The sequence below is a fragment of the Equus asinus genome, chromosome 13, assembly GCF_041296235.1.
Source record: "Equus asinus isolate D_3611 breed Donkey chromosome 13, EquAss-T2T_v2, whole genome shotgun sequence".
In the NCBI taxonomy this organism is placed as follows: Eukaryota; Metazoa; Chordata; class Mammalia; order Perissodactyla; family Equidae; genus Equus; species Equus asinus.
This window is the reverse complement of record NC_091802.1, coordinates 25,597,726-25,620,605: the sequence shown is the minus strand read 5'-3', so window position 1 is coordinate 25,620,605 and position 22,880 is coordinate 25,597,726. Positions and strand designations below refer to the sequence as shown.

General features: G+C 40.6%; 2 protein-coding genes across 6 annotated transcripts in view; one reads left to right on the top strand and one right to left on the bottom strand.

The window, feature by feature from the left end:
- ACACA (acetyl-CoA carboxylase alpha) overlaps positions 1 to 22,880 on the bottom strand; it is a 267,372-nt gene that overhangs the window by 227,444 nt on the left and 17,048 nt on the right. The window lies entirely within an intron of this gene.
- On the top strand, positions 8,027 to 21,214 carry C13H17orf78 (chromosome 13 C17orf78 homolog). The gene is given in 8 exon segments (XM_070482813.1): positions 8,027 to 8,479; positions 9,009 to 9,030; positions 9,524 to 9,585; positions 10,333 to 10,578; positions 13,790 to 13,942; positions 14,854 to 14,992; positions 15,434 to 15,554; positions 18,537 to 21,214. Coding segments are annotated over 8 exon segments (879 nt in total). The 5' UTR covers positions 8,027 to 8,421; the 3' UTR covers positions 18,615 to 21,214.

Genomic DNA, 22,880 nt, shown 5'->3' with positions numbered 1-22,880 from the left:
AAGAAAATGAAGGATGAGTTAGGATACACCAAAACCACTTACATAGCATCTAATAATCTAATTATTATTATCAAATGTTAAGATAACTGGGCAGAGAATGGGCAGAAAGCTGTGTCTTTAAGACAATACACCTGGAATTTCAACAACTCCTAAGTGTGGTGGTGTTTGGTGCATGCCGCAACCTGCCCATCTCTACTACAGGCTTTTTAGAGCTGTTCCTTGAGTTCTTGCCACGCAAACCATTATGTCTGTAAGAAGCAGTGGAGGAGAGCCAAAGGGTGGAGAGAACTTACTATATAAGACTAACAAGTGGAAGAGAAGGAGTGAGTGGCACATTCCTAAAAGCTGAAATTAGATGGCTGTAATGAGCTGAATTGTGTTCCAAAATTCATATGTTGAAGTCCTAACCCCCAGTACCTGAGAATGTGAGTACATTTAGAGATAGGATCTTTAAACAGGAAATTAAGTTAAAATTAGATCATCACAGTAGGCCCTAAATCCAAATGACTGGTGTTCTTATAAGGAGATTGGGACACAGACACACACAGAGGGAAGACCATCTGTGAATTACAACTGATGAAGCACTTTAGCAAAATTGTGGCTCTTATGCTAGAGAAGATGGCCAACTACAAGCCAAAGAGATAAGCCTCAGAAGAAACCTACATTGGTGACAACTTGATCTTGGATTTACAGCCTCCAAAACTATGAAGAAATAAATTTCTGTTGTTTAAGCCACCCAGTCTATGGTACTTTATTATGGCAGCCCTAGAAAATTAATACAAGGTCCCAAATATCAAATGGTTGTCTAAAGGTATCAGGGAGGGGCCAGCCCTGTGGCCAAGTGGTTAAGTTCCTGCGCTCTGCTTTGGCAGCCTAGGGTTTCACTGGTTTGGGTCCTGGGCACAGACATGGCACCGCTCATCAAGCCATGCTGAGTTGGTGTCCCACATAGCACAACTAGAAGGACCTACAACTAGGATATACTACTATGTACTGGGGGGCTTTGAGGAGAAGAAGAAGAAAAGAAAAGAAAAGAAACAAGATTGGCAACAGTTGTTAGCTCAGGTGCCAATCTTTAAAAAAAAATAGGTATCAGGGATTTATCCTGAGCATTCCAGCTACCTTCCAACCTTAAAGATGGTCTCTCACCCCAATGTGGGGAAAGTAAGAGAAGTCTGAGGGGTCCTTGTCTTTCAGATGATCATAATCTATTGGGAAGACAAAACTAAACAGCAAAACAGAGTGTCTACATCTTGCTCCTTAGATAACAGCCACATGAATTTTATAAGAGCCATAGATGGGAGAAGATGAATTCTTAAAAATGAATAAGCCCAGGAATACATAAATAGTATCTGTGTCAACATCCAGGCCATTTTGGCCCTTTATTGTCAATTTTACTTTAGTTTATGGCAGTGTTTCTCAAAGTATGTTCCACTGACCATCTGAAACATAATCACTAGGTGCTTGTTAAAAATGCAGATTCCCAGCCCCACTGCAGACTTTTTTTTAGGCAGTAATTATTCACTCTCAAGTTTGAGAACAACAGTTTAGTATTTATCCTTATTTTTCCCCTCTGCTGCCAGTGCCTCTGTTAAACAGCAACGCCTCCTACACCTGCATTTCCAGGACAGGAAAGTCTTTATCAGGTAAGGCTAGAGTTGAACCAAGGGAGGAAAGAAAGTGCCGTAATAGAAAATGGAACCATGAAAAGCTCCCTGTCCTGGCGGCTGTCTGGCCATGGTTCCAGATTCCTTAAGCAGGAAGGTCAGTGATCCAGCTTTAGGATAGAGGATAGAAGAAATACTGGGATGTTATTTCCCACTGGTCCCCAATATATAACATAGACTCTAATTTGGCTTCTAGCTCTTGCCATGCTTATTCTTACATCTGCTTATGCTGGTAAACTGCTCCTTCCTCCCTCCTAATTTTCTGAATCTTTCTAGTCCTTGGAAGTCCCATTTTCTCTAGGAAGATCTCTTCTCCAGCTTCTACTGATCTATCTCTTCTTCGAATTCTTGCAGCAATCTGGTCCCCACCACACAGTTCAGCATTTATCAGGCTATAATTTTTTGTGTGTATGTTGGTTTTAGCTCTCCAGCTAAATTTTAATAATCTTACATGCAGAGAGCATTTCTTATAGTCTGGTACTCCCCTCTATGGCTCTTAGAGTAGGGCTAGGTACAGATATTAGTAAGTGCTTCATTGACCAAAGTAAAGATTATCTCCGTACCTGAGAGGCCACTCTACTCCTGATGTCTGCTTATCTGTCTTCACATCACCTCTGGGAGGCAAAGCCTCTAGTAGGATACTTAGCTGCTTTATAGATGGACAGACTTCCTCAAGAAAGTCAGTGCCTTGACCAGAATTGTGGCTCCAGTCATGAAGAAGAGAAAAAGAAGACATAATGGCCTTATCTGAACAACATGTTCCTTTGCTCTGGTCAACTTCTCAGGTTTGTCTAGAGTTAAGAGCCTGAAGGAGTTTCACATCATAAGGTCAGAAGATGCCCTCAGAAAGGCCACTTTATAAGTCTGGTCCTGATGATGAAAGGTATGATTGCACCATGAAGGGCAGTGTTCATAGTGGAGACTCACTTACCACGATGTTTTCACATGGACATCCAGGTCTTCACATGGGTACTTGGGTTTTCACAAAGCATTTCAGCTCTCCCTCCCTCCTTATCCACTCCCAAACACTTCCAGTACCTATCTATGCTATCTATATTTGGCAGTCACCAAATCTTAGCTGCTTCTTCTGTGACAGCTCCACTATATTTTTTTAAAAAATCTCTTTCTAGGGGCCAGCCCTGTGGTGTAGTGGATAAGCCCAGTGCACTCCACTTCAGCAGCTCAGGTTCACGGGTTTGGATCCTGGGCGTGGACCTACACCACTGGTCAGCCACACTGTGGTAGCGACCCACAGACAAAACAGAGGAAGACTGGCACAGATTTAGCTCAGGGCTAATCTTCCTCAAGCAGAAAAAGAGGAAGATTGGCAACAGATGTTAGTTCAGAGCAAATCTTCCTCACTAAAAAAAAAAATATATATATATATATATATATATCTTTCTAAGTCCTACACACTTCACAACTAAATACCTGGAAAGAGTTTAAAGGCCTTTTTACCTAAAGGCAGGGAAATGGACAAGATGACTTGTTTAGGTCTTGCTCACTCCTGGGATTCTGACATTTTATATTGATCAGCTTTACAACCTTCTCATCTCTGACCTCAGTCTCCTGAAACCCATGAAAGCACTCCTGGTGAGTTTACTTCTAACCCCCTCCCCCCTTCTCTTCAGACTTCTCCGCTGCCTCCATTACTCCTGTATCAGACTCAGATTTTTTCTGCTACATATTTAGGCCTCTACCTGTCTACCCCAAAAAATACCTTCACTTTCCACTGTTATTATTATATATGAAGCATAATAAATAATAAAATACAACATTAATAATTTTTATAGAGCTTTAACTTGAGCCATTGCTCAACTTCCTTTTATCCTTTTCATTCTTTCAGTTTAAAAGTTTTCCTGTATTGGGGCTGGCCCCGTGGCCGAGCAGTTAAGTTCGCGCACTCCGCTGCAGGTGGCCCAGTGTTTCGTTGGTTCGAATCGTGGGCATGGACTTGGGACTGCTCATCAAACCACGCTGAGGCAGCGCCCCACATGTCACAACTAGAAGGACCCACAATGAAGAATATACAACTATATACCGGGGGGCTTTGGGGAGAAAAAGGAAAAAAATAAAATCTTTGGAAAAAAAAAAAGTTTTCCTGTATCATAACTTGGATCAAAAGATTTCACAATATCCCTGTGTTTTTTTAATCTCTCCTCTGGTTAACATACCAGAGCAGCAGGTAGAAAGTTGTCTCCCCACAGTGGACACGCTGTGATGAGGGGCCCAATTTTCTTAATGAAAACAAAAGTTAGAAAGAAAGATAAAGGAAACCAAAAATGAATGAAAATAAAATGTGGTTTAAATCAGTGAACGAGATGGCCATAATCAATGGAATAGCCTAGTTTTGGGAGTGAATATAGGTGAGAAGAACTGATTTCTGGTATTGAAGTCTAAGCCAAAGATACCTCAAGAGCAGCAGGGACGTGCCTTCTCTGTGTTCTGTAATGAAAAGAGTTTGAGCTCTTTAATCAGACAGACTAGGCTTTAAATCCTAACTCTGTTACTAATTAGCACTGTGACCTTGAGCAAATGACCCCATTTCTGAGCCTCAGTTTCTTTGTCTAAAACAGAGAAATAATACCTACCTTGTAAGGTTGTGTTTTGGATTAAATGTTATAACCAAGATGTAAAGTTTCTAACACAAGGTTTGGAACATAGTAGGTACACTGAAAATATTTCTTCCCCCTTTCTCTCTATGCCTCCATTTCCTCCTAGTGTTCAGTACAAGTACAAAATATCCTATGGATGTTCACTTGATTCAGGTATGATTATGTTATTAAATTTACCAGTCTACCCCACCATGGGGCCAATATTCCCAGAACAATAGAGCATATGACCCAGGGATAATTTGAATCCTTTACCCTTACTTGGAGGGAGCAAGTAAACAGGAGGAGTGACTGTGGCCTGAGCTGCTGAGAACCAACCAAAGAGTAGGCACTGTGAAGATATGCCTGGCCCTGCTCAGTTCCCTAGTTGTGCCACACTGAAAAGGCTCTTTGGCCCCTTTGGCAACTTTCATATACTACAGATGGGAGTGTAAATGGAGACAACCTGTTACGACAGCAGCTGGGCATTACTTAGTAAAGTTGAACTTACACTGCATAACCTATAACCCAGCCTCCATTTCTGGATTTATACTCTGGAGAAACTCTCAAATGTGCCCCCAAGAACATTGTTCATTATGGCCCAAAACTGGAAACAACCCATTGTCTCTCAGTATTAGAATGGATAAATAAATTACGGTACACTCATACAATGGAATATTAAAAAGCAATGAGAATGAACCAACTATTGCTACAGAAAACAATATAGATGAATTTTACAGACACAATGTGGATTAAAAATGCCAGACACAAAACAGTGTGTTTCCTGTTATACAAAGTTCAAAAATAGGCAAAACTCATCGGTGGTGGTAAAAATCCGGATAATAGTTACTCCTGATGGTGGGCAGTGACTGGGAGAGGACATGAAGGGAGGTGTATCCACTTCGTGTTATACATAATAATAAATTTACTTTAAAATACACAGGGTATGACCCATCCATTTACCTGAGTTCAAAAGCAGGCAAAATTTTAAAAAATATTTTTCATGATACATATATAGATAGTTCACTATTTTTAAAAAGCATGGGAAAATAATGATTAAGAGGAAGGAAAGGAGTGTGATCAGAGGAACAGACATATAGAGTGCTTCTAAGACATTGGCAATGTTCAATTTCTTACTTTGGGTGATGGCTACATGGTATTCACATTATTATTATTATTGTTGCTCTTATTATTATTACTGAAAATATACTTATGGTCTACATACTCCTACATGTATGCTATATTCCACAATAAAAGAATTTAAAATAAATCCAAACGAATAAAAAGCATACACCCTTAAACAAAACAGTAGCAGAGTGTGGCATTGAAATAATAATTTTAGAGTTGGAAGAGGCCTTTGAAACCATCTTGTCCAACCATCTCATCAAAAAAACCAAAACAGAGGCCAGAGAAGTTAAGTGACTTACTCAAAGTAATTCAGTCAGTTACAGAGTCTAATCCAGAACCTAGGTAAGCCCCTCCGCTTCTTGTCAAGTGTTCCTCTCATAGACCCACCCTGATGCATCCGTCAGTCATAGTTTCCTATTATCCTCCAGAGTCACATCTCTCATCTGCACACATCATAAAACTCACCTATATTATAGCTTTTTTCCTCCTAAATTTGAAATTTTTGTTGTGGGGAAAGGAGATCAGGAGAGATATCCTCTCCTCCACAGATACTCCAAACACTTAGAAAACCAGTCAAAATATTTAGTAGTAGAGAAACAGTTCTGGGTCTATTTCTCTGCTACTAGATATCTTGACTCATTAATGCAACTCTCCCACTTCTCTGTACCCCACAGTATGGCTGCTCCAACAAGCAGGCTGACTTTTGGGCCTCTGAGACACCAAGAAAAAGGGAAGGGTCTGAGAGTCCATAAAAGAAAACTCTTCCACTTTCTCTCTCTCTGTTCAAGCACAAAGGCTCTCTCAGGAGGACTGAGCTCTTCTGCCACCTTGTGACATAGAATGAGAATAGCAGGCCGTCAGATCCTTTCCTATCCCTACCCCAAGGGGACAGCACTATAACCTGGCATCTAGGAACTAACCTACAGAAAATTTCAAATACAGCAACAGGGGGGAAGTGTCTGATACCATAAGGGAGCTCTTAAGAAACTCATAAGCAAAAACCATGAAACCCACGAAAGGCAATGGAGCTCCTTTATTCTGCCCTACCCACCTGCCCTGCTAAGAGAATTGGGCAACTGCAGAAGAGAAAAAAGAACGAGACAGTGATGCTCTGGACCAGTAAACATCTGAGGCACTCATGTTCCCTCTACTCAGTTGACCTCACTTCTCTGCTACCTTCCATAGCAAAAGCTCTTGAAAAGATGATCTACACTTCTTCACCTCCAACTCCCTCTCGGCCCTCTCCTACTTTCACCACTCTGCTAGAACTGCTCTTACAAAACCGTCAAATCCGGTGGACATTCTGTCCTCATTACACACCCCTCTCAGCATTTAACCAACTGACCATTCCTTCCTTGAAATCTCTCCTTCTTGGCTTCAATGACATCCACTGTCATGGTTTTCTTAGCTCAGATGTCACCTCCTCAGAGAAGTCTTCTCTGAGCACCCTACTTAAAGTGGCCTCTGCCAGTAATCCTTCACCTCATCGCCCTGTTTGTTGCTTCACAACAACCATCACAATCTTTAATGATCTTGTATATGTATTTATAGATTGTTTATTATTAGCCTTCTGCACTAGTCTATTTTTCAACCTTGTGTATTGTCTGCTTCCCATTGTTTCATGTGAACATAAACTTGGTCTTGCTCCCTGCTTGAATAGTGTCTGGCACAAAGTAGGCCTACAATAAATACGTGTTGAATGAAAGTCACTGTGGCTGGAAGTTCAGCACTTCCTCTCCTCCTTCCATGTTTCAGGCAACATGGTGTCCTTCAGTGTCATCTTTTTCCTCTCCGTTTCCCTACCGAGATTTTCCTCAATGCTCAATTTAGCTCAATCATATTTCAACCTAAATTAAAATGTCAGGAAACAGGGTAATATTTAAATTATGATTTGACTCAGAGCTCATGAACTCCCTCATGTGAAGTCCATTGAATCAAGCTCCCTTTACATCATTATCAATCAAGTGTCAGCCTCTAGAGCCTTCATAAGCATAGTCAAACCTATGTTGGCTCCAATGGAGTACATTTAAATGAGTAGAAAGACTGCAGAGGCTCAGGACTGGGGCAGGGGATCTGAGAAGATCTTCATTTCTGCTTTACGATCCACCTAGCTATGCTATCACAAAGTCTACAGAGTATATGCTGTATTTATACTCTTCACTAAAAGATACAATTTTAGAAAAATCTTCAACAACAGTTATCTGTCTAGGAAAACTAGACAGATAGTCTAAACTGCAGATAGTATCACTCATCTGGAGTATTTAGCTCTTTCTCACAACCTCTAAGCCCAATATTCATGGGAATATGGTCTACCTATACCCATCTCACTATTCAGAAGTGTGAAAATGTGCAAAACTAGATAGTATGTCTGGGCTAATGTGAGGTTATGTGCATAACTGTAAATGAATTCTAGTGGTCATTTGATCAGAAGTCTCCATTTATACAGGAGAAAATTGAGATCTGGAGAAGTCAGCCAAGTTTCTCAAGGTGATATAGTTAATAACAGGGCCTGGACTGGAACTCAATTCTATTGATTCCTAGTCCAGCGCTCTCTCCAGTGTAACTCACTGACTCATTCAGTCCTAGTTTCCTTCTCTATTCTAGAAATCATTTTCCTTAATAGAAATCTCTACATCTCTTTATGTCAGCGCGTAAATCTATGTGCTCATGTCAATGACCATGCATGCATATGTCTACATGTCTATCTGGAAGTATTTGTAAAGCATACCACTGGGTATTCCTGGCCGTTCTTCTAGGGAAACCTGAAGGCAATTACAGTTGCTTATATCGGCACTAGCAGTGAAGTCAGGGGAAGACCTTCTGAGTCAATCATTAGCAAGCAGACTTGGTTTTCTCTCCAATTAGCTCTATTCCTGGGTCTTCAGGAAATGGGGCAAAATAATTAGGGTGCAACCAGACTCTCCCAGGGTCAAACTTGGTTCTACGGCAGTGAAAGCACCTAGAGACAAGGCTATAAGAGAGTGTGACAAATTAGCAGCATACTCTCTCTGCAAGGAGCATGTGCTCAAGCTAACATGGATACCATCTTAGTTTTCAGCTCAATCATTACATCCTACGATGCCAACAAGAAAGGTAAGTACTTCTCTAGCCTAATATCCTGGAAAATCCAAAGAGAGGCCTATAAAGTGTCTGGGGGTCTATTCCCCAGGGTAGAGATATATACAGCCAATACTCAGTAGGTGATGCTTTCCAGTGATCCCACATATCCTCTAGCCTCTAAGCAGGACTGTGACTTACCCAACCCAGAGAGATAGCTGTCTGTTTCATGGCAAGAAGTCTTGAGAGAATGTGATGCATTCTCTGTCTTGTTCACGTAACTAACATTGAAAGTCCGTTCACCGTTAGATGGCTTTCTTTCTTGGAGGGTGCTGTCACAATTTCAGTACTGTCATCACCTAGGACTCCCAAATTCATAATCCCTCAGAAGACGTTGTCTTCCTTTTTTAAGGTGTTACATCCAAATAGATGGGGATGCTCTTGGGTGGGGAGAGCTGAGGGAATGGGTGGAATGGCACTATTTGCTGCTCTTTGATAACTGTTTATTTAAAACATGATTGTTCAAAACGTCCTAAATATTTTATCTCTAAAATTAGCTCAACAGAGCTAAGGCCAAACAGTATAAAGTGCAGCAGTAATAAATCCAACAAATGAAGAAAATTCACAACACCCTGTGAGTTATGTGCTAAAAAGCATAAATAACTATGACCTACGGTTTCTTGGAAACCTAGAGAGATATCTCGTCCAAGGTTACATCTAACAAACTTTCAAGAGTTTTAATACAAGAAAGTAGATAGAACAGGAAGGAGAAGAGATAATAAGCAGTGTTTGGAGGAATAGGTTGGTTAGTCTTTCATTAACTTAGTTAAGTCACTAAACTCTATTTCACCTTTTTTTCCCCTAAGAGTAACAGACTGGTCCTCAGTTTTCTTTATACTAGGCTAACTCCTACTTACCTATATTTTAAAGTCTTTTTGAGGGGAGTGTTTGATCTCTCCAACTGCAAGTTTTATGAGAAGGAACTGCATTCTTTTATATCTCCCTCTCCAGTGCCCAGAATTCTAAAGAGTAAGTTTTACCCAGTAAATCTTAACCATTTTTTTTTCCCAGAACTCAGAGACAGCAGTTGCCAAGCCTCTTCCCAAAGAATGTGAGAAGGATCAGGGATGCACTAATGCAACGCAGGGAACAGCCCCTTTCTGAAAAATCACCTTGCCATTTCAGAACATTTTTACCTCTGAAAGAGGCCTGTCTCCCCTATTCCTTGCCCAGATCTCAAATATCCTATTTTAAAGATATGTATCCCTCCAAGAGGCTTTCTGGAAACCAATTTTTAAATTAACTGTTATTACCTAAGGCATGGCCACATAAATCAAACAGATGGGGGTGAAGAAAGAGAAGGAGGCAGCACTCAACCCTCTCTGCATTAGAGAAAATAATCTATGAACATTTCCCTGGGCTGAATTTACTGCAGTCACCTATCTTCATGGGACCCAAGGCAGGAGAGAGGGAAGGCAGGGCTTGTATATTTATACCATAAGCACATGCTGAGGAAGAAGTAAACTAAAAAGAGAAGAAAGGAGGCCGGTCCCGTGGCTGAGTGGTTAAGTTCGCATACTCCGTTTCAGCGGCCCAGGGTTTCGCTGGTTCCGATCCTGGACGCAGACATGGCACCGCTCATTAGGCCACACTGGGGCAGTGTCCCATATGCCACAACTAGAAGGGCCTACAACTAGAATACACAACTATGTTCTGGGGGGCATTGGGGAGAAAAAGGAAAAAGAAAATCTTTAAAAAAAAAAAAAAGAGAGAGAGAGAGAAGAAAGTACAGCAGTGGAGTTTAACTGGGGTCATGAATGGAAGTGGTTTAGCTGGGCACCATTTAGATTAAGAACTAGTTTCATTTTTCTGCCTGGCTTTTCTTCTAGAAGTTCAGGCAGAAGCCAAAAGGTCCAAATTCATCCAAAATCAGACTGTGGCTACCCTCCACTGCCTTGGCTCTGGGAGCAAAGTAAAAGTCAACCTTGTATATCTGGAGAAAAGGTCAAAGGTCAAGCATACTCTGAAGAACCTGAGAGTCACTGCTGCTCCCTACAGAAACAGCACTGCCTCCCTAAGCTGTCATCTAACCCTTACATCCAAGTTTCAGACTGGATCCCTTCTAACAGGCAAAGGTGAGACTGGAGAAAGTCAGGTAGACACTGACTTTTAGTTGACATCTTTGAGTGGAGTGGAACTCAGTAGCAGCTAAAGCCTCAAGGAAACGGATTATTGTCTCCTTTTGGCAAATCTATGTCCTCTCTGAGACTCAGTTTTCTAATCTCCAAGGGCCCTTTTAGTCCTGACATGCTGTGATTTTCAAATGATCTCGGTTTCTGATGGGTGTTCTTTGGATAATGGTTATTTGAATTTTATTTATTTTGAACGCACATAGTAAAATATTCAAATAGCACAGATACATGGTAAAAAGTCAGTCTCCCTCCTACTCTGATCTCTCAGTCCTCCAGCTCTCTATCCCTGAAGGAACCACTATTACTGACTTATTCAATTTCCTTCCTACGCTCAGCACGTATAGGTGTATATATTTTAAAAACATAAATGTTAGCATACAATACACACTGTTCTGTACACTGCTTTTTTTCCACTTAACAGTGTATCTTATAGGCTGTTACACATCAGTATGTATAAATTTGCCTCGTTCCTTTTTAACAGTTGAATAATATTCTGTTGTATGGCTGTACTATAACTTATTCCACCAGTTCCCTATTGACGTATATTATGGTTGTTTCCAATCTTTTACAAACAATGTTGCAAGCAATGACTTTACACGTTTTTCTCTGTGTACCTACAATTTAGCAATAGGATAAACTCCAAGAAGCAGGATTGCTGCATGAAAAGTTTGATAGACATTACTAAATTATCCTCCATAGTGGCTATTCCATTTTGCACTCCCACTCACACTGTGTGAGAATGCCTGTTCTTCCACAGTTGCTGGGCAATGGTTTTCAATCTCAGCCTTAAGTTTCTTTGCTTCTGCCCTCCTTTCCTTCTCCCACCCATTCTTTCTGTCAAGTAGTTTATGATCAATAAATTGGCACTGGCAGTTCCCCTTTACATACTGGCAATTCCCTAGATGCTGCTGCTGCACTGATGGAAAAATAAAATAAAACAACATTTTTAGAGAAACTAGGGGTTCACAAGCAGAAAAATAGAAAAGAAGAACTTTAAAAACTACAGTCTGTTGAGAGGACTAGAGATTGGGAAATAACTGGATAAGTTCTTGGGATGTAGCCCAGGTACAGCAAATTATATCCTCACATGACATGAATGTTTTCACTCCCTTTATTATACTTTCTAAAGTTCACACAGGGATAATTTGTGTGAAAAAAAACTCTCAAAAACTTAAAAGCCTCTGACAGTGTTCAGGAGCTTTCAGTCACTCAATATCAACATAAAGTAATTCAACTAGATTGTTTTCCTCCTAACATGTGACACCTCCCTTGAGTCAATGGCAGGTGTGACGGGTAATAGGGAACTTAAGTCATCTTGGAGTCTAGAGCATTCTGCGCAGGGTGGATTTTTCTTGGATATAGTGTTATGCATCCTAGGACTCAAAACAACTAAGGATACTAGCTCTTAGAAATTCAGGACAAGGAAAACTGGGAGATTAAGGGGAAAGAAAGATGCCAGTGATCAATCTGACCTAATTCAAAAATTTGCCTTGGGCTAACCTAGAACCCAGAGAAAAAGGAAGAGCTTCTTCCTCCCTCCTGCATGACATGGTGGTTGGTTCCTAGATGCAGAATTTAAACTAATACCCTGTACTATTTGAGCCACGCAAAGAGATTAAAAGGATGTTTGTCTGTTAGTTTGGAGAGCTAATCATCATTCACGATACAAATCTATGGAACAATGATGAATTCCAAATAACCAACTTATGAATGGAGTTTTGAAATATCACCCCATTTATAAGTTTGAAACTGCCTCTTCTGAATTTAAACTTACATTGGGTACCGGGATGTGACAGACACCAAGCAGCACAGAAATAAAAATTAGGTAAATGGTCAAATTTACAGAGTCAAAAACAGATGCCCTATGAAGTTACCACACTACAGGTGACATGAGTCTGCACAGAAGGATGTCCCAGAAAGTCAGAAGACAGTTCACGGAAATGTCCCCAGAGCAAAGTAGAAACATGAAACCGTAAGGATGAGAATGTTTTGCAACACAGATGATCATCATAAGACGTAGGTCGACATGGAATGTGGAAAAACGTAAGATGGAGACTATTTGTTACTGTTTACAGAATTTGGCCAAGGAAAAGATTTTCTATTATAAATATTCTGAAATTTCTTTCTGGTGGAGAAAGATGAACCATTAGGTCTTTATCATTTATGGTATAGTTTACACCATCTAGTTCCCATTGCTCAGATTCTCTATTAATCAAGAAACTTTCCAAATATGCATTAGGTTTCACAGGAACCTATATGTTTAGAACAGGGTACCTAGAAAAGAAAAATGTCCTATCTGATCCATTGACAGATACATCCTCCTATGTAAATTTTCTGTGTGTGTGGTGTATGTGTATGTGTGTGTGTGTGCGTGAGGAAGATTGGCCCTGAGCTAACATCTGTTGCCAATCCTCCTCTTTTTGCTTGAGGAAGATTGGCCCTGAGCTAACATCCATGCCCATCTTCCTCTACCCCATATGTGGGAAGCCTACCATACCATGGCTTGCCAAGCGAACCGGCGGACCCTGGGCTGCCAAAGTGGAACATGCAAACTTAACCACTGCGCCACTGGGCCGGCCCCGGAGCCACCTTTTTTAAAGAAGGAAACTTTCAAGTGTTATACCCTCCATCCTTATTATTATTATGGCCTTAAGAATGATGGGCAATTGGGCCGGCCACGTGGTTGTGTGGCCCAGGGTTTCGCCAGTTCGGATCCTGGGCATGGACATGGCACCGCTCATCAGGCCATGCTGAGGCGGCATCCCACATGCCACAACTAGAAGGACCCACAACTAAAAATACACAACTATATACAGGGGGGCTTTGGGGAGAAAAAGGAAAAATAAAATCTTTAAAAAAAAAAGAATGATAGGTAAACAAGACTTAGTCTACTCCTTCACTCTGATCCGACTTAGTCAAAGGCCCCCTGGGGATTTAATCCATATCTCTTATTAGTATCTCTATTCTCATTTATTCTTGGCATTATGTTGTGCCTACACCCTAAACTTATGGACAGATCAATGGGACCACAATTAAAAGTTTAATATCAGCTGGGTAGGCCTAGAGTTTTGTCAGGTAAAATAAAGTTTTTCCTTTGTCAGGTAAGATAAAGTTTTCTCAGTTGTCCCTTAATTGCTTCTTTCTTGTTTTACAGCTTTTTTACCAGGCATCTTCCAATGTAAGGTCTATCTAGTGATGGGGGCTTTATTACAGACTTTTCCCACCATTACCACCTCCATGACTCCTGGGAGTAAAGAAGGAGAGAAAACTACAAGCACTGATTTTTCTAGCCCTTTCAAACAACAAGGTACAGAATAAGTAGGGGGTGAGACAAGAACAGAAGGAAAATAACTTCATTTCTTATTGAAAAAATCAGCTTCTCTATAAAAGAAGGTCCGAGAAATGTTTGTAGTTTGACACTATTAATAATACTTTACCTCTACACAAGTGAGCTCACCTTGTAGCCAGATTTGGGGACAGAATAAATTGTATTCGTAGGGAATTCCAGCCATAGCATGTATAGACAGACGACATTTAAACACTAAGCAATCATTACAGAGATGACAACAACCAAGTGTATGGTTTCATCTGCACTGTTTTCAGAAATAGCCCTCCTTAAACTGGCCAGGACTCAAATTCTATAAAATTCCAGTTTGGGTTACCTTCCAGTTCCAACAGAAGGAAGGTAAATATGAGATTAGTAATAAGATGCAGACGAGCCATTTGTCCCCATATTTGGCTCATGACCTAAAAGCAATGTCAATTCACCTTTGTTCCTCCTATGTCCCACTAAACCCAACAGGAGTATAGGAAAGGTGACTTCCTCACCCCATACAGTGTGTCTGTCAGAGCACAAGGGTAGAGACCCTGAGAGGGCTACTGGTAAAAGACACATTTAGAACTCCTTGTGCACACCCAGCCCATTTTCTCCCCTCAGGGCAGTACAATCAGTCCTACTTGATCATGGAAGATGCCAAACCCCAGGGAAAATGACTCAGTGGGAAGAGGCTGCAAAGGAGGTTAGAACAGAGCCCTTGATGCCTACCCGGCTCCTGACTCTGAATCTGAACTGGATTCTCTGGCTGCTCTGTCTCGGAATCAGGCTGGGCTCCATGAGGCACGGAAGCCAAGAAACCTTCAAGTCAAAGGACTGATCTCTCCCCTCTCTCAAATTCTCTCTTCTTTCTCTTCTACTTTTCTCCCTCCTTTTAGACAGAGATGAGAATCTAGAGGAGAGGCAGAAATGAAGCACTGTGATCAAATTTCTGATTGCTGTCACCTTACTGCTCAGTAGAGTCACCATTACAATGTTTGTCATTTTTGAAGTCCCATGCCCTGTAGTTTGCTGATGTACTGGGTCCTTGGACTTGATCTATAAAGATCTCCTTCTGTTCCAGAGGCAGGCTGGCACAATGAGAAAAGCAAAGACTTTGGGGTTTGGATAGACCTGCCACTCACACTCACTAGCCAAGTGGCTTTGACAAAGTTGCTTGACTTCTCCAACCTCAGTCGCCTTATCTGTAAAATGGGACTAATGATATTTTCCTCTCATGGTGTTTTTGAAGGTTAATTAAGATCCTCTGTGAGAGGTGCCTGGCATATAGGAGGTGCTTGCTAAATGCGAGTTCCTTTCCTATGCTCTGCTTGGACATTCTCTAGGGAGGATAGATCCAACAGGACTGAAGATTTCCTTCAGAACAGATGATTTTCTTTTAAACAGTCTGACATGAGGTTTGGAAGATAATCAAATGCATACCAGCCACCTGAAGTTAATACTAGTTATTTTCTCCCTTCACAGTCAATGCCTGGGAGCCAGAGAGCTATGCCAATGCCAGCAGTTGTGGAGAAGGCAAAGGAAAGAAGACCAGCAACCTGGGGCAGGTGAATCCCAGCTTGACTCTCAGCCCAAGAAGGAAAGCGTTCTCTGTAGAGTTTATGTCATTTGCTTGGAGAAAATGGGGTTAATATGTAAGTGCTGGGAGACAGGTTGCTGCTTCAGTTATGGAGCAAATTTGGGTAATTCTTTTATGTGTCAGGAAATAGGTAGGTATCTGTACTACTATTTTCTTCTTCTTCTTTTTTTTTCTTTTTGAGGAAGATTAGCCCTGAGCTAACTGCTGCCAATCCTCCTCTTTTTGCTGAGGAAGGCTGGCCCTGAGCTAACATCATGCCCATCTTCCTCTACTTTATATGTGGGATGCCTACCACAGCATGGTGTGCCAAGTGGTGCCATGTCCGCACCCGGGATCTGAACTGGCGAACCCCAGGCCACTGAAGAAGAACGTGCATACTTAACCACTATGCCACCGGGCCAGCCATGTACTACTATTTTCTTAACATCAGCGCAACCATAACACAGTAGGGCACTTATTGAAAACATGTATTTCTGGGCCCCAGATATAATGAATCAGAATATCTAGGAATGTGATTTTTAAGATTTTTTTAAGAAGCTTCCTAAGTAGAAGTGGATTTACTATGAAATTAATGAAGCTTAAACTTCAGGACTCATGGGACCTGTACAAGGCCTTGCATCCAATTTTATCTTGTTTTTGGGGGAGGCTTTTGTTTGTTTTTTTGGTGAGGAAAATTGGCTCTGAGCTAACATCTGTTGCCAATCTTCCTCTTTTTGCTTGAGGAAGATCATCACTGAGCAAACATCTGTGGCAATCTCCCTCTATTTTGTATGTGGGATGCCGCCACAGCATGGCTTGATGAGCAGTGCATAAGTCCATGCCCAGAATCCGAACCTGCGAACCCTGGGCCGCCAAAGCAGAGCATGTGAACTTAACCACTATGCCACTGGCCCCCAATTCTTTTTACAATTTGTATTCTTTTTCCCCCAAAAGAGTTCCCGAAAATTGTAAGAATCCAGATCCCACAGCATATGCATCCATCCCTGCCCCTAAGTAACTCTTACATACAACAAAGTTTAGGAACCACCACACTTGAATACAGTTTGAACACTTGGCAAAGCAGCTTCTTTCCTCCCCGCTCTTGGGTTTCCTGACAGGATTATAAGTTCCTATTGCCCTTTGGTGTCTCAAACAGACACCACACCACTGGTTGAGAACTGCTGCTTTAAATCCAGTTTCCCCATCAGAAGTGGATGCAGCCTTTGAATATTAGAAATTGAAGGGTGCCTTTGCTACAACATCTAGAGTATTCACTAGGGCAAAGAGACAAGGTCTCCAATACTTTTAAAATTAAAGAAGGTGTGCACTTCTACAGAACTACAGCACTGAGAATGAGTCTCAAAGGTTATCTAGTCCAGGATGGTACACATGCTGCCATTCTTCAATTCTATATCGACTGCACATATCAATAATCAAGTACAATGCAAGTAGAAGATGAAAAAGTTCTGGAGATCTAATGCACAGCATAGTGATTGTAGTCAATAATACTGTATTATTTACCTCAAAATTGCTAAGAAACTAGATCTTAAATGTTCTCACCACAAAAGGAAAGATAATTATATGAGCTGACAGAGGTGTTGGCTAAAGCTATGGTAGTATTCATATGGCAACATATAAATGTATCAAATCAATATGCTGTAGACCTTAAATTTACACAGTGTTATATGTAAATTATATCTCAATTTAAAAAAAACCACATGCCACAACTAGAAGGACCCACAACTAAAATATACAACTATGTACTGGGGGGGATTTGGGGAGAAAAAGCAGAAAAAAAAGAAGAAGATTGGCAAGAGTTGTTAGCTCAGGTGCCAATCTTAAAAAATAAATAAATAAATAAATAAAAATAAAAATCAAGCACAGTACTCTTTCCACCCAGGCATGACACTGGAATCTTTCTTATCACAGCGCTTCAGGTACCCAATGCCAACTTACTTGTCATCTCTCTGGTCCACGTTAATATTTTCTACAACCTTATTTCTGCTAAGATTGGGTGATGAGCCCATGTAAATTAGTATGATTTTACCATATGGTTATTCTTAGTTCTTTACTCCAATCTACATTAGCATTTCTACAGAACATTGGAAGAAATAGGCCTAAAGGGGACTAAAAAGTCTAGTCCAGAATTAGAGGTAACCCTGTAGCAGCAACTCTGATTGAATTTCTCCCATGAACAAAATTAGCTACTAAATGATACAAGAATTAATAAAAATAATAAGCAATTTTATACACCTTACCACACTTGAGTTTCACAAAAACCTTGGGAGTTAGCTGGGCAAGTATCTACATTTTATTGATACTTAAACTGAGGCTTAGAAAGGATATGTGACTTTCCCAAGGTCACACAGCTGGTTGAAACAGAACAAAAATAAAATCCAGGTCTTTTAATTCCCATACTGGATTTATTGTCTCATTCACCTATTCCACAAAATTTTACTGAAAGTCTTCTGTGTGCTAAGTTCCCTGCCTTCAAGAGGTTTACAGTCTATGTCCAAAATAGTTAAGCATTTAGAAAGTATATACAAAATCAGATGGGGCATGGAGTCAAGTGTAGTGAGAATGGACTGCAATTAGTAAAAAATATTTGGTCCACATAGACTCAGATCTCTGCCTCTTTTCAAACATAGTGAGATTGTTTGGGCCTGATTCAAGGAATGAAGAAGAATCCCTGTCATCTGGGATCCAAAGCAGCTGCATCCCCAGGGCTTTTCCACTCAAGGCAAAGAGGTCAAGCAAGGGACAGATGGGCCTTTACAAGTGGGTCATAGGGTCCAATCAATTGTAGGTTCTCATACATAAGTGCACTTTGCTGATACTTTCCCAGTGTAAGCACAGTAACTTTTCCTAGAATTATTGGCCAATAAAGAAGCAAAATGATGTGTATTTGGAATTATATGAGGTTTTGTACTAAGCTACTTCTTTATTGGTACAGGAAGAAATATCCATTTGTATCCTTCTTTATCTTTGATATTTCCTTTCAATCTCTAGGTTGGACAAGATGCTCCCAACTCATCAAGTCCAAAGAAAGCTGCAGGGATCACTTCTATCCACCAGACATACTTGTGAAAAGTTCTGCTCTGCCTCACACAGTGAATGAAGGACACCACACTGTCTTCTCCCTGCTGTTAACCAATATGGGCAGAATCTTGCCAATTTTACCCTCTATCTTCAGCAGGGACATTACAATCAAACAGTGATGCGAGGCCAATGAAGGAGGAGCCCAGGCTTAGCAGTCAGATTACCCTCATGACCCTGCTACTGGCTTAGCCATAAGCCTCTGAGACTCACTTTGTACATCCACAAAAAATGAATATCTTTTCATCCCATCAAATGAAAACAAAAGGTCTTCCCTCTAAGACTATGAATGGACCTACTGCTCTCTTTGACAAAAGGTTTAAACACAGCCTCCAAGGAACTGGGCAAAGCAGCCACGAGTGTGGCACAGTTTGCCAACTCCTCTGCTATCCTCAGAGCTGATTTCACGCTCACTGGCTCTCAACTGGCTTAGGGTGGGGTTCCTGTTTTCTCAGGTTGACATTCATAGGGTTTTATCATTTAGCCTCTGCCACCACATGGAGCTACCCACACATTGGTGAAGGGAGCACGACCCTAAGCATTCCCAAAGTCCTCCTCCTAAGTCATCCCCAAGGGGCTTAGGGACTGCATACAAATAGGACCCAGATGAGATCTCCTGATAATCTACAACCCCTAAAGTGGGTCTGACATGATACCCTACTGCAATAGTGATCTGCATACATTTTGAACAAGGATTCCAGGGCCAAATGATTATGATGATCTTTCTCACAGAGGCAAAGCTATGAGCCAAGTCTGACCTGCCTAGGTAAGAGTTTGGTGAGAAAGTGGAAACAGCTGATCTTAAAGTAGCATTTAGGTAAAAAAGGGAACAGCAAGGGGATAAGACAGAGTGTAGTCCTGCTTCTTTTCATAAAAGTCTGAAATCATTCCATTTCATTTTGGCGAAATGTGCCTGTTTCTAAGTAATTCTATTTTTGTAGTTCTCTGGTAAAAACCATATATTTAATTGTATCCTTCTTTCTTTCACTTCAAGTACTGTCCAAAAAAGTGATTCTCAAAACTATACCAACAGGGGAAAATATCTCACCCTGAGCCCTGATTTAAAATTCAGGCTGACTAACAATGAAGTAGCAGAAAGAGAAATTAAGAATACAATCCCATTTATAATTGCAACAAAAAGAACAAAATACAATAAAATACCTAGGAATAAATTTAAGCAAAGAGGTGAAAGACCTGTACATTGAAAACTATAAAAGATAGTTGAAAATATAGTTGAAAAATAAAATATATTGAAAGAAATTGAAGGAGAGAGAAAGAAATGGAATGATGCTCTTGGATTGGACTGGAAGAATTAATATAGTTAAAATGTCCATACTTCCTAAAGCAATCTACAGATTCAATGCAATCCCTATCAAAGTTCTGATAACATTTTTCAGAGAAATAGAAGAAAGAACCCTAAAATTTATATGGAACAACAAAACACCCTGAATAGCCAAAGGCATCCTGAGAAAAAAGAACAAAGCTGGAGGTATCTCACTGATTTCAAAATATGCTGCAAAGCTATCGTAATCAAAACAGCATGGTACTGGCACAAACACAGACACACAGATCAGTGGAACAGAATAGAGAGCCCAGAAATAAAACCATACATCTATGGAGAGCCAATCGTCAACAAAGCAGTCAAGAACATACAATGAAGAAAGGAAAGTCTCTTCAATAAATGGTGTTGGGAAAACTGGACAGCCACATGCAAAAGAATGAAAGTAGACCATTATCTTACGGCATACACAAAAATTAACTCAAAGTGGATTAAAGGCTTGAATGTAAGACCTGAAACCATAAAACTTCTGGAAGAAAACATAGGCAATACACCCTTTGACACTGGTCTTAGCAGCATATTTTTAAATACCATATCTGACCAGGCAAGGGAAACAATAGAAAAAATAAACAAATGGGACTACATCAAACTAAAAAGCCTCTGCACAGCAAAGGAAACCATCAACAAAATGAAAAGACAACCTAACAATTGGGAGAAGATATTTTCAAACCATATATCTGATAAGGGGTTAATATCCAAAATACATAAAGAACTCATACATCTCAACAACAACAACAAAACAACCCAATTAAAAAATGGGCAAAAGATCTGAACATTTTTCCAAAGAAGACATACAGATGGCCAACAGGCACATGAAAAAATGTTCAATATAACTAATTATTAGGGAAATGCAAGTCAAAACTACAATGAGATATCACCTCACACCCATCAGAATGACTATAATTAACAAGACAAGAAATAACAAGTGTTGGAAAGAATGTGGAGAAAAGGGAACCTTCATACACTGCTGGTGGGAATGCAAACTGGTACAGTCACTATGGAAAACAAGTATGGAGATTCCTCAAAAGATTAAGAATAGAACTACACTACGATCCAGCTCTCCCACAGCTGGGTATTTATCCAAAGAGCATGAAAACATCAATGTGCAGGGGCCGGCCCGGCCGCGCAGCAGTTAAGTGCGCACATTCCGCTTTGGCAGCCCAGGGTTCACTGGTTCAGATCCCGGGTGCGGACATGGCACCGCTTGGCATGCCATGCTCTGGTAGGCGTCCCACATATAAAGCACAGGAAGATGGGCACAGATGTTAGCTCAGGGCCAGTCTTCCTCAGCAAAAAGAGGAGGATTGGCAGCAGATGTTAGCTCAGGGCTAATCTTCCTCAAAAAAATAAAAAACAAATAAATAAAAAGAAAAAAAAGAAAACATGAAATGTGTAAAGATATATGCACCCCTATGTTCACTGCAGCATTATTCACAATAGCTAAGACTTGGAAACAACCTAGGTGTCCATCAGGGGACAAATGGATAAAGAAGATGTGGTGTATACACACAATGGGCTACTACTAAGCCATAAAAAGGTGAAATCTTGCCATTTGTGACAACACGGATGGACCCTGAGGTGAAATAAGTGAAATAAGTTAGAGAGAGAAAGTCAAACACCATATGATCTCTCTCATAAATAGAAGATAAAAACAACAATAAACAAACACATAGATACAGAGATTAGATCGGTGGTTTTCAGAGAGGAAGCGGCAAGGGAGGAGGACGAAAGGGGTGACTGGGCACATGTGTATGGTGATGGATGGTAGTCTTTGGGTGGTGAACATGATGTAATTTACACAGAAGTTGAAATATAAAGATGTACACCTGAAATTTATATACTGTTATAAGCCAATGTTACCTCAATTAAAAAAAATAATTCAACCTGAGCCTGGAAGAGACGGAACAGATACAAAGCATGGATGACAATAGTTTTCAAGGAAGCCCTGGAATCTTCAAGGTGCCCTAAGGTTCCATGGAGCTTTGAAAATAGAGTAGGTGGAAAGACAGAGCACTGGGGCCGCCACTGGGATAAGTGAGTATATTATTTGCACCCCGCCACCATTCACAACATCGCCGCCAGTTCATCCTGCCATCTATGGCTCAGTCTGACCATGAAATAGAGAAAAAAAAAAAAAGACTGCTCCTTTCCAAGACCCCTAGGGAGAAGGATTAAAAGCCTTCTATACTTAGAAGCTCTTGATCTAGGACTGATGCCTACATTCACCCCCACCATTCCAGCCTCATCTACCACAGAATGTCCTTTAATCCAGAAACATGAGATTTCCCAGAAGATAAATCTGTGGCAAAGTCTACACTCATTAATCTTCTGCAAGAGTATAATTTGGGTCACATTTATAGCGACTTTCTTTACAGAAATTCACTGACGGAATCAAAATTGTTTATTTTGCATTGGGGACCACTTATTTCCCCTGACAAAGCAAGGTCCCTCTGAGGATTTTCTGACTGCCTAGTCAGTCAACCATTTTGAATCCCATACCCTTGTGCCACCAGGGATCTCTGAAAACTAAGAGATAAGAGAAAGAGCAGAAGGGAAGGGAGAACTCCCATGTGGACTTTGGGATGTGAACATTAGTCTGCAGATCACTTCACAGCATGTCACGATTCTCCCGTCACCATGACAGACTAAGTTAGAGACTCAATGTGATAAAACACTGTTTCTATGGAGTAGCAATTATTCCTCTGGGAACTGACTAGCTAGCAAGGTTTTTACTGCAAATTCTTTCTCATTAAGTTACTACACTTTGTTTTTCAACTATTAAGGTACATTTGCATTATAACAATTTTTAGAAAAGACTGGAAAGTATAAAGAATAAAAGAAAAAAATTTAACCTAATCCTTCCTTCCAGAGATAACCACCATTAACACTTTGATGTATCTCTTTATAGACATTATAAG